The sequence below is a fragment of the Octopus bimaculoides genome, chromosome 13 (genome assembly GCF_001194135.2).
Source record: "Octopus bimaculoides isolate UCB-OBI-ISO-001 chromosome 13, ASM119413v2, whole genome shotgun sequence".
NCBI classification, from domain to species: Eukaryota; Metazoa; Mollusca; class Cephalopoda; order Octopoda; family Octopodidae; genus Octopus; species Octopus bimaculoides.
Genome location: NC_068993.1, coordinates 62584758 through 62601313, shown reverse-complemented (window position 1 = coordinate 62601313; position 16556 = coordinate 62584758). Strand labels below are relative to the sequence as shown.

The 16556-nt window shown below is 36.5% G+C and overlaps 1 protein-coding gene across 4 annotated transcripts in view; it reads left to right on the top strand.

Annotated features, from left to right (window-relative positions):
* The window catches only part of LOC106884332 (glycine receptor subunit alpha-2), a 206315-nt gene that overhangs the window by 139291 nt on the left and 50468 nt on the right, over window positions 1-16556 (top strand). For all 4 annotated transcript variants that reach the window (XM_052972553.1, XM_052972554.1, XM_052972552.1 and 1 more), the window contains one exon: window positions 16148-16215. In XM_052972553.1, the coding sequence (XP_052828513.1) occupies window positions 16148-16215 (68 nt within the window). The remainder of the gene's footprint in view (window positions 1-16147; window positions 16216-16556) is intronic.

Sequence of the window (16556 nt, the reverse complement as noted above, 5' to 3'; positions counted from 1 at the left end):
CCCCCCCCCCCGTACTAATTTTGTTGTCTATGTTTGGTACTGATTCTACTTATTTGGTTTATTTGGAAGAGCTACTACGTTACGGGGACGTAAACAAATGAAAATCGATGCACAAGACACACAGACAGACACATATAAATATACGATGGGATTTCATACAGTTTCCGTTTCCACCAAATTTACTCACAAAGCCTCAGTAAGCCCGAGGATATTGTAGTAGACAATTGTCGAAGGTGCTACGCAATGGGACCGAACGCGAAACCATATAGTTGTGAAGCAAGCTTATTACCACTCAGCCAAGCCTGCACCCATAGTCTCGAATGCTTTTCATATCATTTTATCAAGATACTTTCATACACATGTGGCAAAATATACAATGTATAGCTGCATCATGTATTTGCAGATGCATGTATCGAGTTGCTATGCAGTTCAGTTTAAGGTGGCTTTGTCACTCTCGGTTGTCAGGAGCTAAATAACCCTTGTCACAAAGATAATATTAGATTCTTATGAGATTAGGTAACGGATAGCTATTACAGACCTCCTTCTGTGATTGTCTTTAACTGTCAGATTATATGCGATTACAAAAATATACATCTCAGAATCTTGGCATTCTTATCAGAATATGACAGATATTCAAGGAATTGGCTACCAAATCAGACAATTCCAAGAAGAATTGTCTGTCTCCCAGCTTACAAAGATCCATGCATACAAATACACATAAACACATACATATACACATACACATACACACACGCACGCATACGCACACACTCATACGCATGTGTGCGCGCATGCACGCACGCACTTAGTCCGAAACCAAACCATAATTTCTATGAAATCCCCAGTGAAATAGGTTTTATGGCAGGCAAATAAATTTTACCTCTGTCATGTCAAATAATTAGCCATCCCTTCCTATTAAGGTTATTGCACCTTCACATTGAAAGAATTCCGAGTAGAAATTATATTTACAACTTATCAGCACATATCACTGAGGTAATTATATTTAGAAGCTTCTATTATGAATACAATTGAATTACAGGAACAATGCACCGAGAATACTAGAAGGCTGGTGACATTTTTTTCATACTTATCATCTGCAACGCTTCTAATAAACATTATTCTCTTCGAGATTGTGAGGTAGAGCTTGGTACAAATTGTTTCTGTGTGTGTTTGGCCATTAAAACTGCGAAAATTTGGTCGTAGGTAATAAAAGTCGATATTCTGGTTGAAAGAGTAATTTATAAAAGGAAAGAGAAATGGTAGGACGACGGTAGATTTCTTCATAGATTGTCTAAACAAATATTTGTGTCAATAGTACCAATACGAAGCTGTTTATAGATTTGTTAGAAATATTTCTCAGGTTAAAGGGAACTTTTCTTATCGTATATTTGATATTATGCTACACGACATCAAGTGTGACTTATTTAATCGTAAGGAGACAAATGTGTACGAAAGAGAATGAGAAAGTCACGCCTTTTCTTTATTGATATTGGTATTATAAACGGAATCGCCTTTAATGGAGTTTATAATACAGGCTACAAATTTTGGTTATAAATTTTGGCACAAGGCCATCAACTTCGGGAGATGCCAGTGTTCAACGGGTACTTATTTTATCGACCCAGGAAGAATGAAAAGCAAAGCCAACCCCAGCGGCATATGATCTCCGGACGCAAAGTCAGAAGTGATGCGGCTAAGCAGTTTTTCCGGCGAGGTAACAATTCAGCCAGCTAACTGTCCACAACTAATATCGGTTTCAAATTTTGGTACGAGGCCAGCAATTTCAAGGGAGGGGATGAATCGATTACATCGACCCCAGTACTTAATTGATACTTATTTTAACGACCCCGAAAGGGATGAAAGACAAAGTCGATCTCGGTGGAATGAAATCATAGCGTAAAGACGAATGTAATGCCGTTAAGCATTTTGTCCGGCGTGCGAGCAATTCTCTCAGCCCACCGTCTTTATTTCGGATAATTTTGTCCTAATTAAAATTTGTCTGAAAAAATACGATGGGATAGGGAAACCAGCCATTCAAATCCAGAGAAGTTGCTTTGAACTTAACAACAGACACAAACAGACATAAATCTGAAATATTGCGTCTACCGAAGAAAAATATATTTTCAGTTTCCACACAAAATCACAATTTTAGTTTTGCATTAGTGTGGCTCATTTAACCGTAGGAGATAAGACACAATTTTGAACGAAAATTTCACTAATATTTCAGTTATGCTTTCTTTATAAACAGCCATCTGTAACATAAAATTTTTGCCTCTTACTGACTGCATCTAATTAATTAAATTTATGATTGAGGCTTTTTAACGAGGTTGCCATTCTCATAAATATCTCAAGCGTAATACAAATTGTATGGAAGTCTCTGAACCAATAAACATGTTCAGTTTCTAGGTTTCCTTTCATTGATCGTTGCCTGAGTTTTCTTCGTATTCATAATATACGACGACCTCTGTGGATCTAAATTGTATTTCCCTCGAGGGGTAACCATTGTTATGTCTTGTATCAATTCTGAACCCAGTCAAGCGCGCCAATTCCTTTATATTTGTTCTTTAAAAAGTCATTGGAAAAGACACCAAATGAAGAAAAAAAAATTGAAATAAAGAAACCCAGAACGATATAGAAATGTCTAATGATGATAAACCAGATAATCAATACAAATAAAATGAAAGAATGAAATGTTTAAAATAACCGATGCAAAATACAATAAGGGAATTTTTACAATATCATATCAAGTATGTATAGAAGAAGACATTGTGAGCAGGGGAAGATAAATTATGCCCACATCAAACTATTGACAATAAAACAATAACAAGGATAATGACGACGATGATGAACAAGAGCACCTCGTTACTGGTGATGATGATGATGATGATGATGATGATGATGATGATGATGATGATGATGATGATAAATGAAGCAAAGCAGAAGTAATAGGAAGAGCTATAGCACAAGGATACGATGATAACCAACGAGATATAGTGAGGATGCTGAGCTAATATATTAGAGAAGACCAGGAAGATGTTTCAGGAACTAGATGGGCAAATACACGTAACAATGATACCAGATGTAGAGGATAGTAGGGCATTGTGGAGAGATCAACCTGCAGAGCATAATGAGGAAGAAAGTGGCTGCATGAAATCTAAGATGAGGTTAAGAAATATAGAAGGCCAAGAAGACATAAAGATAACTACAGAAATGATAAAAAAAGCAGGTTAAAATATATATTCCCAAATTGGAAGGGCCCAGGACAGAATGGGGTCCAAAGTTATTAGATGAAGAAGCTGAGAGGGCTCAATGAAAGGATAGCGCAACAGCTAGATGAGTGCTTACAGAAAGGCGCAGTACCCAGCTGGATGACAAAGGGAAAGACATCGTTGTTTGCCAAAGATCCTGAAAAGGGAAACGTTGCACCCAACTTCAGACCAATAACGGGCCTTCCGCTAATGTGGAAACTAAAGTCAGGTGCGTTGTCCGGTGAACTGTATACATACCTGGGAAACAGTGGGCTGTTACCTATTGAACAGAAAGGGTGCCGAAAGAGGAGGCGGGGAACGAAGGATGAGCTTCTTAATTGATAATCTAATTATCAGGAGCTGCGAGAGAAGACACACAAACCTGAGCATGGCATGGGTTGACTATCGTAAAGCATACGATATGATACCACACTCCTAGATAATAAAAACAATGGAAATGTGTGGAGTAGCAGAGAATATGTGAAGCCTTATATGGAATAGCATGAAATGCTGGAGAACGGAATTGACAGCAAGGAATCAAGTATTAAAAGAGGTGAAAATCAAGAGAGGAATCTTCCAGGGAGACAGTGTGACCTCACTGATCTTCATGCTGTGAATATTCCTCTTGAGTGAAATACTACAGAAAACAAAGTTGGGGTATGATCTGGGAAAAGGTGAGGGAAAACTGAATCACATAGTATTCATGGACGACCTGAAGCTATTCACGAAAACTGAGGTAGAACTGGACAGCCTAGTCCAGTCTGTGCGGATTTTTGCCAATGATATTAAGATGGAGTTTGAGCTCTCAAAATGTGCTACGATGGTGACGACACGAAGAAAGCTTTTCAGAACAGAAGGCATATGGTTGCCAAGTGGCGAAAATACAGCTATAAATACTGGAAATACTTGAGGTAGATGGAATCAAACACAATGGCATGGAGGAAAAGACAAAAAGAGAGTACCTGGGGCGTGTAAGAAAATATTGGCTTCAAAACTAAATACCAGAAGAATTATTTCGGCAATGAACTCGCGCGTAGTCGCAGTAGTTCGGTATGGCGTTGGAACCCTGAAGTGGTATCAACATTACGGTAAAGGAAAGGAAATGCTTGAAAAGAGTTTGAAGTGTAAAGCTCCAGGAAAGGAGAGTTAAGAGATTTTGGCTTTAAAATCTCACAAGAATGAGCAAATACATACAGCCATTTTTTACTGTGTGTATTGAGAATGGAAACCCAAGAAAGATGACAAAAGTAAGAATAGGTTTAATTCAGAAAGAATAAGGAAAATGGAAGACTCAGTAATTATATTCCTGTTACATATTTACCAATGCACTGGAAATTGCAAACTCGTCTCACTGGAGATGTCTTGTATATCTCTCTTCAGAAGGGAAAACTTTTCAGAAAAGGACAAATGGAACGCGGAAAGGAAATAAGGGGAACTAAATGGAAAAAAATAACTTAGCTGTTGTTTGGATTGACTACAAGAAAACGCAAAAATGTACATGATAACATTTAAAACAGCCGAGCAGCCTTGGAATCCTTGAGAAGATTAATGGCTTTCTTAGAAAAAGACAAAACAAAACAATGGTATGATGGGAAAATGAATTCGGGAAATAAATCCGTAACCCTTTCGCATTCAGATTACTCTGTCAAATGTAATGCTTATTTGTTATTCAGATTGTCTTGAATTTATCATGTGTTATCTCGGAGTTGAATGTATCAATGATGTGACTACTTTTTGAATGATATGGTAGGACAGGTGTGGGTGGCTAGATCCGACTGGTTTAAAATATAAAGCGGTAGAATATTTGGTCCTGATATGGCCAGTTTAAATGTTAAAAAGTTAAGAAATGTGAAATTCGGTGAGGAGCCATTTTAAGGAGAACGATCTCTGCATTAACTTTCGTCATCGTGTTGATTCCTTTGAAAAGCAGTCTGGGAAAATCCAAACCTGTTTATGAACTGGTTAAGAACAGGGAGAATGTAAATGGTCGACTTAATAGAGATGGGCTCAAAGCGAATTCTCTTGTTTAACTTGTTGGAAGTATAATGTTATGTGGCTTTTGGCAAATGATTATACAGTATCATATAGAAAGGGCTTTTGTAACTCGATATCCACATTCTATTATTTATGGTTTTTTGAGCTTTGAGATACATTGTTCCAAATAAGAATTATTTCACGTTCTCTCGAAAGTTTATAAAATTCTTGATTGCAAGTGGCATTTTTCGACACTCTATCGATTCTAATAATACATCTTTCCAAGAGATATCAATATTATAGAGCTCTGAAAATATAAATTAGCCTCTCAGTTATAAATGCAAATGATATCGGAAATTTTTAGCATCGATTCGAGACAGAAAACAAACAACCTCACTTTCTGACGAGGCACGAACTAGGCATCGATATTTACCGTGTGGTGACCATCATTAAAGGACGCGAGTATTTCATTTCCTCAAATTAGATCATATTTGTTACTGCTATGTTAATTGTCTTCTCAGTCTTCCTGTTGCTCTCTTCTCTTTCAAATTTCTATTACTGTCTAATACCAAGATGGAACACATCGATTTAACTTTGAAAATACTGAGCAAAACTTCAAAAGAGTGAACACATTAAAAACAAGGACAGAAAAAAAAGCTAAACCGAGAAAGAATCCTTAAAAGAAGAGAAAAGAAAAAAAAACCATGAAAGCAAAATGAATCTTTTATGAAACATGAGTATTTCCAGTACTTCAGAAGAGGTCTTCTTCAACAGATCTTTCAGAATGCACGTCTTTCTTTTCTTTTCCATAAATTTACAAATAGTATAAAGAGTTTTATTCAATGTTACTGACGTATGTTACATAAAACTATTTACACGGATGCTTTTCTTGTGTCAATAACAACATTGAAGTATTTCAGTGAAAGTGCTTCGCAAATGTATGTAATACAAGCAAGCAGGATAGAGGAGAAATGACACCTCAAACAACTGATTGATCAAACATGAGCAAATGTCGATCGGTTGTGCAATTTCACTTCAGTTCACACTTTATGATTGAGTGGACGATGAAAATCGTGCATTATTAGTTTTTTTTGTTCTCTTTAAAAATATGAAGCCTTGTCATGGTATAAGAAACAGTTATATACAATATCCCTTTCTTACATATTACAGTTAGGTTTATAAAAAAACGCGAACGTTTTACAGAGACAGAAAAAGTAAACCAATGCTCTGCTGTCTGTGTAGAAGTTCCATTGTGATATATTGAGGAAATAACTGCTGTCAGGGATATTATATTTCGTTTTGCAACTTCATTTTAATATACACAGGCTTCCGCACAGTTTCCATCAATGGGTTTTCTCTTCTGAAGCATCGGTTAACCTGAGGTTACGTGAGGAATCTTTTCCCTAATCGAACCCGCGACCACATTGCTGTGAGGTGGCTAACACTTGACATTTACTTGATGGAGGACAAATATCACAACCTCCCATTAGCGTCTATTTTACAGTTGAGAGATTTCTGCATTAACCCATCTCTCTGAAATATAGGAAAATAATCTTTTTTCCAGGAATTCTGTTATCCTCTGAATATCAATGCAGATTGCATCGTGTATCTAATATTGTCTGGTTAATTAAATATAGATCCTAGAAAAATCCATTCATGGCCAATATTACTATCGTTGTCATCATCGATGTCGTCGTCGTCGCAGTAGTTGTAGTAGTAGTAGTAGTAGTAGTAGTAGTAGTAGTAGTAGTAGTAGTAGTAGTAGTAAGAACTGTTGTCGTCGTCATCATCATCATCATCATCCATCATCGGAGATTTGAGAAAATGCGATGGTAAATCTGTAAATATTACACAATCCAAAATTCAATCGAAAAATGTTTAGCCGGTGGCCTACCTGCAGTGAGAACGTCTTCCATGAATTAATATCTTATAGCCAGGTCATTGTGTCCTGCTTGATTCTTTTCGATTTGTTGCGTGTGCACGGATACACACACACTCACACACACACATCTCTCTCGCATCACTCTGAATCCATATCTTAGTATACTCTATCTATCTATTTATCTCTCTCTCTCTCTCTCTCTCTCTCTCCCTCTCTATCTTTCTGTCTGTCTATCTATCTATCTGTCTATCTATCTATCTATCTATCTATCTATCTATCTATCTATCTATCTGCGTATATATGTATATATTCCAGTAACAGACAATTTTCTCTTCAATTTCTCTCCATTTTCTTATTTTGATATAGCTTCCGTTCCCGACTTCCGCAAGACATTTACACACGCTAACAAATTTCTTTCTTTCTTTCCCTCTCTCTCTCCCTCTCTCCCTGTCTCTCTTTTCTGCTTTCTCACTCTCTCCTTTGTCCAAAGTTAATCATAGTCTGCTGCTACTTTAGTCAGCGCTCTGCTATGACAATATAATCTTTTAAAATACACTGAACCAAGGAACAAAGGTGGAGCCTGAACCCGATCCCTTCACCAGCTGGAAGTAAAGTCATTAGGAAAGCCCATTTTACTCTATTAAGCGAACAGCGTTAAATAATGATCCAAGATAAAAGTGAGTTTTAAAAAATGTAGTCACAACTGGATTATCTTTTGATCATAGCTCCACTTAATTATACAAGAACTAATAAATCCAGAGAGTATTTATTGTGTAAAAATGGGGAAAATTAATGTGAGCCCCATATAGTTCATTAGAGTTGCGTATTCTTTGTAAAGCTGCGTTCACCTTATACAATAGTAAATCATGGAGGAATATCTTGTGCTGGGTTGGACTTTGGCTTCGATGACCTGCTCGTCAAGCACCAAGTTTTAAATAGGATACACCCGGGATTTGAATTTGGCACGTGGAGTGGTAGGACACTAGGCCAAATACTGCAAGGTCATTTTCCGACAGTCTGAAAATTCTGCCAATTCACTATCGTTTCATTGTTTTTAAATTTCAACCGAAGACTATCAGTTTTGAAGGGAAGAATCATTCGGTACCATCGACCTCAGATCTTGGGTGATACTTCATTTCATCTACCCCGGCTGTTGACATCGTGGATATTTGAACTCAGAATGTAGACTACTGTAATAAATGCCGAACCGCAAGGTATTTTGAAACTCGTTGAAACAACAACAAACAACAAATTAGTATTGGTTTCAAATCTTGGCACAAAGCCAGCAATTTCGGGAGAGTGGAGTTAAGTCGATTACGTTGACAAAGATGCTCAACTGGTACTTATTTAATCGACCCCAAAGGGATGAAATACAAAGTCGACTTCGGCGGAGATTGAACTCAGAATGTAAAGACGGACGAAATGCCGCTAAGCATAACAATCGGCTTACGCGTTCCCCACGAATTTGCTGGCCTTGTGTCAAAATGTGAAATTAATGTCAATAATTCTTAAGGGTGGCAACCTGGCAGAATCATTTAAATACAGCCGGGGTAGAGTTTGCCTTTCATCCTTTCGAGGTCGATAAAATAAGTTCCAGTTGAGTGCTGAGATCGAAGTAATCAGCATATAACCTCCCCCCCCCCGAAAATTGCTGGCATTGTGTCAAGAATTTGAAGCTAGTGATCCTTAGGGCAGGAAAATGAAAGAATTGTTAGCACAGCGGGCAAATTGCTCAGCTGGGATTTCCTGTTATAGAAAGTAGTCCAACTGCCTGACAATTAACCAGGCGTTGCGCCTCAAATGTAAGCTCGAGGAAGCAGACGTTTAAGAGGGTAAATGGGCTCCAGAATCCCCTGCCGTATACTTTTAAAGGAAAATTATGGACTTAAAATATTACAAGCAAAGAGTAGAAAATAAATTCCTATACATTGTGTATTGTGAATACATATATATGCGAATATACATATGTATGTGAAATTTAGAATACGATAGCTTTCTTGACAGAGTGAGTTGAAGATCGAACGTAGAGATATTGTCATTATTAACAACTCTTCAGAATTTATTTACTTAAAATGCCGAAGGATAGTAGTAGAATAGATTAAAATATAAGGTATACGGGAACTGAGTCTCATTCGCTTACATAAAAATCGGTTTGAATTTGATGCTTAGATGCCAAAAAGACCCACATGCAGTTGGATTTCACAGCTAGGATAAATATATACGAAAATGGCATCGTATTTATTGAAATATAAATCACCATGAAAATTTAGAAAGCACACACATTGGAAACACAAATGTTTAAGAAATTTTCTTAACAGAAATATGTCCTATCGTGATGAAAAACTAGGAGTTACATACTTACAGATAAAGTTTGAAATGTGAAGAATACAAGGAATTTGAATGAGTTCCATGCAAAGTTCCAATTCATTATTATCAACCAAAAAGAAGCATATATATATGTATATATATATATATATATATATATATATATATATATATATATATATATATATATATAAGCATATATCACGTGAGAGAAAAATTCCTCTGTAACTCACTTTGAGTAACTACTTTAACTGGAAGAAAGCTCTCAGCAAGAAGCGGAAGTACTACGTATTTTCAAATCATAGTTGTTGAATTCATACACGCGCAAGAACGCGCACACATACATAACCATATGTATAATACGCACATACATGCATATATATATATGTGTGTGTCTGTGTGTGTATGTACAGACAATATATGGGTGTGTGCACGTCCGTGTGTATGTAAGTGCTTGTGTTTGCGTCAGAGCTTTTCACAATCCCCCTCCATTATTTATGTTACTTAACATACTTTTCATGGAAGAGATCTTCGGCGACATCTTCGTCAATTTCTGTCGTTCGACAGATCCATTGCATTTTCATTAGAAATCCCGGATATTGCATTCTATGTAGGGTGAACGTCTTTCGAATCTTGTATCGAATGAAGATAGAGTGCTTGCTTTTTAGGCACAGCGGGAATTTTCGTTTCAAAAGAGAAGTAACGGACCTTCTAAGCTATATTTAGCAAATTTATATACAATCCTCAAAATAACACCATTAACATCAGACATTTTTCTTAATATAAAGTGGGTAACACTCTTTCAGGTCTTTGACTTTTCATAAAAGTACACACATATACACAAACAAACAAACAAACAAACAATCACGCGCATCTTCGTGCGCTTTCCCCATACACACGCATTATATACATATATAAGCGTGTGTGATTGTATGTGTGTGTGTATATATATATATAAACATACTTGAAAAATATCAATAGGTTTTCAACTTTAATAATTAGATGTTTATCTAATTATTAAAGCGGAAAATTATCAGAAAAGCCATTTCTGTTCATGTTTTTAAATATATAATACTATTGCAAAGACTTTCTATTTCTAATTCTACTATGTGTGTGTGTGTATGTATAGATAGATAGAGAGATAGACAGATAGAGAGATAGACAGATAAGTAGACAGACAGTTAGATAGATAGATAGATAGATAGATAGATAGATAGATAGATAAATAGATAGATAGATAAATAGATAGATAGATAGATAGATAGATAGATAGATAGATAGGTAGGTAGATAGATAGGTAGATAGACAGATGGACAGGCAGGCAGGCGCATAGACAGACATACAGACAAACAGACAGACAGACAGATAGATAAATAGATAGATAGATAAATAGATAGACAGACAGACAGATATATATATATATATAGATAGATACATAGATAGATAGATAGATAGATAGATAGATAGATAGATAGATAGATAGATAGATAGATAGACAGAGAGATAGATTGATAGACAGGTAGTGAAACAGACAGATAAGCCGACATTTAGTTATGTAAAAAAAAAAATGATTCCTTCACTTGTATAACATTGAAACTGTTCAACATTATATTCATTTAAGTTTTGTAATAATTCGCTAAGATAATAATTCGCTCTTACGTGTCGAAACAATACTGTTCTGAGCTGGTAAAAATGTATACAAATACTACAAGTGATATAGAGAAAGCCGACGTTTCGGATGCTTGTCTTTCTTCGGAAGATAGGAAAAGTGGATGTCTTTTTAATGCGGTGTAATATTACATGGTCGGTGCATAAGTCTAATAGATGCTTTCTACCAAAATGCTTTTAGTTATACGTTATGTTACCTTATTTGTCCAAAAATCAAAAAATAAATATGGCATTATTATTAATCATTAAATTGTGGACACAGTTCGAGAGAAATTATTAAGTCGCATAACTGAATGGATGTATAAAAACGTTTTTAGATGAAACTATTTGGAGTACCCATTGACACCGAAATGAATAAATTTGTGTTTCTGTGTGAGAGTGCGCGTGCGCGTGTATTCATATTTTTTTCGGAGCAGAGGTAGTATGGTGGCGGTGTGGTGTAGACGGTTGTGCTCTTAACAAAACGAAATTCTGTTAGATCCATCGTACATTTACACATCCCGGATATGACATTTCATACTGGAATAATATAATGTCGATGTTATTTCGAATCACGCTTCACTGCTCTTTCTCTTTCTGTTTTTGCTTCTTCTCTCTCTCCACTTCTGATCTTTCTCTTTCTTCTCTCTCATCCACAACATGTGTCTATCTGTGTTTCATCATCGAACGAACGAACAAGCCATCATGATTATTTTTGGCATAAATTTATCTAAACATATCTCCAAAATAACATTATGAACGCTTGGCGACCTTTTCTAGTTCAATGTAAGAGTCTTACCTACGATAGAGTTTGTCATAAAAGTATTTTTAGTAACTTACAATTGAATGAGATAGGTTATAAGAGTTCAATATCAAGTTAAGTAGTGTCAACCAAGGACTGTCTAGTTCTTCCTGCTAAACGAGGACTTTATAGTGTATCAAAATTGATTTAAGCAAGTGTTAAATAAGGACGTCTATAAAAGTTCACTATTGATCCAAGACAGCGTCAAATGGCTGGTTTATAGGAGTTGTATGTTTGTTTCAAGGAGCATTAGTCGAGGACAGTAGAGGATTCGGTATGTTATTGATTATAAATTGGTGTTTTTAGGAGTTCGATATTGATGTGAAGCAGTGTTAAATGGGTAGTTTAGAGTTCTTCAATATTGATTTAAACCGATGCCAAATAAAAACTTCAACGGAATCCGATTAGGATTTCTTAGGTCTTTTATGTCTGTCACGAATACACATGACCATTAAGCCGAAGTTCATTTGGTCTCCATGGTCAATAAGCAACCGAAAGCACAGCCGTCCGCTTCCTCACCAGTCCGTCGCAGAGTTAGCTGCAACTCATTTCCAGGTTAATGGATTTGGTAAAAATAAAGTTGTTTTGCTCAAGAACAAAATGTGACACCCGGTTTGGGAATCGCGACTCGAACGCACTATCTGGTACTTCTTTTCAACTGGGCAGCGATTTTCTGATTAGGCAGCGAAACCGAATCGTGAATTAATTTGTCCCAGAACTTACAGCTTACTTACGGTCCTTCTTGAGTTTATTTCTTATTGATGAATGGTGGTTAAGATTAAAGTTTGCATTGCGAATGAGTAAGTAGATAAGTCTTGGAAATGTCAACATATGAAAACAGATGATAGACTTGTGATCAAACACATGTTGATCATGCATACATACATACACACGCAAACACACACACACACACAGACTCACACACACACACACAGACTCACACACACACACACACAAAATACGTATCCGCACTACATACATTCACACACATAGGCCCATAAAGTCACATAAATTACACACATACCGTCCATGCATACTTACACATACACACATGCACACACACACACAAACACCCCCCTCCATACACACAGAGTCGTATTTGTTCAAGATGTCTCAATTATATAATATAAATAATCTGTCAATTTTCAGCCATTCTTAGAGTGAATAAAAAAAGACACAATCTTGTTGAAACGTTTTAATGTTTAATGGCCAATGTCTTTAAAATAACCAGAAGATAAAAAGAATTTTCCGTCTTCAAAATACTCTCGTTTTTTCTGTCTCGTTTTGAAAAATACTCAGACCATCTTTGACAGTTTAAAGTTGTTGATCGGATATAAAGTAGGAACTTCGTCATACAACAAAGTGAGAGGTTGTTGTTGTTGTTGCCCTTATTTACTTCTCGGTTACGCCTAATCGATCAACTCTGTAACTAAGGTGTTGCAGTTATTAGTCTGCGGCCATGCTGGGACTCCGTCTTGAACAATTTTAGTCGAACGAATCGACCGCAGTGCTTATCATTCTTAAGCCTGCCACTTATTCGATCCCCCTGTATTTGCCAAACCGCTAAGTTATGAAGACGTGGACACACCAGCACAAGTTGTCAAGCAGTGGTAGGGGACAAACATGCATACACACACACACTCATACACACGCACATATGTATGTATGTATGTATGTATGTATGTATGTATGTATGTAGGTATGTGTATGCATGACGGGTTTCTATCAGTTTCTGTCTACTGAATCCACTCACAAGTCTTTGGTCGACCGGAGGTTATAGTAGATGACACTTGTGCCACGCAGTAAGACTGAACCCGGTCAGGAAGCAAACGTCTTACAATGCAGCCAATGATGGGATCGTCCAATGATCAAACGCTATATACCTCGGACCTCTTTATCTCCTTCCAGGTATTCTTCAGGTTAAATCAGAATAGACAGGGTTTTCGTTCTTTGTCTTGATAATTAAATCTAATTAATTGTTTTTTTTTTTTAAATTTCTTAGTCTGTTCAGTCATGTCTCAGCTGATTTTAGTTACGTCGGGGTCGTAGTGTACCTTCTTTGGTAGACTTTTGGTACCGTTTCTTTTTCGTTTTCGCATCGATTCTCCAGCAGATATAGCTACTTAATCGTTTCTGTGAATATACTTAAACTTGGCAAGGTCTTTCTGTCAGAAATTATACGGTAATTTGTCTCACAGCAATTGCTGTTTAGAGTGGACATGGTATAAGTATTCTTTCATTATTTCAAGTTCGTAATTATTCCTGGCTAGGTATTGCCAGTTTCTATTATTAGAATAGAGCGTTCGAACCATAGTTAGCTTTCAACCTCTCTTTTCGTTGTCTTGTGGTATTATTTACCACATAATATTATTTTCCTCCGTTATTTTCTCTTTGATATATTTAAGAATTCAGTTATGATTATTTTTGTCAATGAACAATATAATGATAGAGGTAATCCTGAAGGTATTAAAATATGCATTAACAATTAAACATGTAAGTCAACCGAAAGGTTTCAAATCAACCGAATTCTTAAATTTATACCAGTAATTAAGCCACATTATGATCCAGTTTCTATACACCTCTCATTACATCGAGAACTCTGATTAATAAAATGTATGCAGATAACTTAATACACCTTGTAAATCATTCATCCATTAATACTGATCATTGACTGCATTATCATACAATTAAGATTCCATACTTTCACAACCAAACAGCTGGAATGAACGACTGGTAAGAAAGGTTCTTAACTCTATCATTAAATTCAATCAAATACGTCGCCGAGTTTTACAGATTTCCGTTTCAATTGCCCAAACTAGCCACAGTCCTTGTGAGCATCGCAGTAACGTATTCACCAGGCGACAGCACGTTATACATTATATAGCACTAATAAAGCGGCGAGCTGGCAGAAACGTTAGCACGCCGGGCGAAATGCTTAGTGGTATTTCGTCTGTCTTTACGTTCTGAGTTCAAATTCTGCCGAGGTCGACTTTGCCTTTCATCCTTTCGGGATCGCTAAATTTCGGGCCTTGTGACTAAACTAGAAAAGAATATATAGAATTAATTGCACAAACGTTATCCACTTTCGTTTATCACATCATAAATAGAAGTCGACGAGTAAGCATCAAATTAGAGAAAGGTATACAACTAGAAAAGGCATCTACCGAATAGTTTCAACTAGAAAAAGCAGTAAAATCCTCTCAAATCTCTTCCTTCTCTCTTAAAGAAAGGGAAGATCACAACGACCAATGTAATCCTATAGAAAAAGACATGTAGGTCGAGTCATATTCGAAATATCTTTGACCATAGATTTGCTCAATCAGTGCTTTTATGCTTTACTTGTTTTAGTCATTAGACTGCGGCAATGCTGGGGTACCAACTTGAATGATTTACTCAAACAAATAATAAGTGTCTTGTTCAAGGAACACAACGCGTCGCAGGAATTGAACTCACGACCTTGCGATCTTTAGTCGAATACCCTAACCACTAAGCCACGCGCTTTCACAAACATACAGACATTTAGCAATGGATATGAATTATCATTATTTGTCCATGCGGTCATCCGTATTATTACGGTCGAAGCCTTTGTTGCAGTTATAGTTGATGTTATAGTTGTGCTTCATTCTATACTTGTAGATTTAGTTCCAGTCGGAGGTTTGCTTTGATTTTAGTAGCGTTCGTTGTAGTTCCCGTACTAGAATTAGTAGTAGTTAGACGTGATTTTCGTTTTATCAGCGGTTTTAGTAACAGCCATCGTCACTGTTACAGCGGTGGTTTTAGTTATAAATGTGTTTTAATTTCCATACAACTTTGGCCATAGTCGGAGTCAAGTTTAATTTGCTCTACTACGCTTGATTATCTTTGTATAGTAGGGATTTGTGTGTGTGTGTGTGTGTGTGTGTGTGTGTGTGTGTGTGTGTGGAGGTGCGTGGCTTAGTGGTTAGGGTGTCAGCATCATGATCGTAAGATTGTGGTTTCGATTCTTAGACCGGATGACGCCTTGTGTTCTTGAGCAAAACTCTTCGTTTCACGTTGCTCCATAAAATAACACATGCGAAACAGAGGCGAACACGCAATACAGAGGTCAGATAACAACGAGGCCTATACTCTCAGTTTTATGATCATCGCTCCAGAATTTATATGAGCCTGGCCCAATCTATTTTTAAAGTTATTTATTATTCTTGTTCATGAAATTGATATAAAATATATACAAATGGCGAAAATGCAATGAAAATATATCACAATTTATCAGACTTTTTATCTATTTTTCAGATGTACCGACCAAAGTAAAAGTACACATGTATGTCAACAGTTTCGACTCAATTCGAGAATCATCCATGGTAAGTGAATAAATGTTTGATTGAAATCATTGGGGTTAGTGAGATCAAAACAGAAACGATGGCGTTTAATTAAATGCTATATCCGGCCTGATCGATCAACGTTAGTTATGCTCATGTTACCTTGGCACAAAGGATATTTGATAAAAAGATGTATGAGAATTATTACGTCAGCCGATAAATAATAATAACGAATGTCTTCAAGTTTATCCGCTTATCTCTCAATTCATTCAAAACGAAAATAGAGTTTATATATATGGGCAGATATTCCACCGCGCGCGCGCGCAAACACACATACACACGCACACAATCATACACACACACACACACACACACACACAATC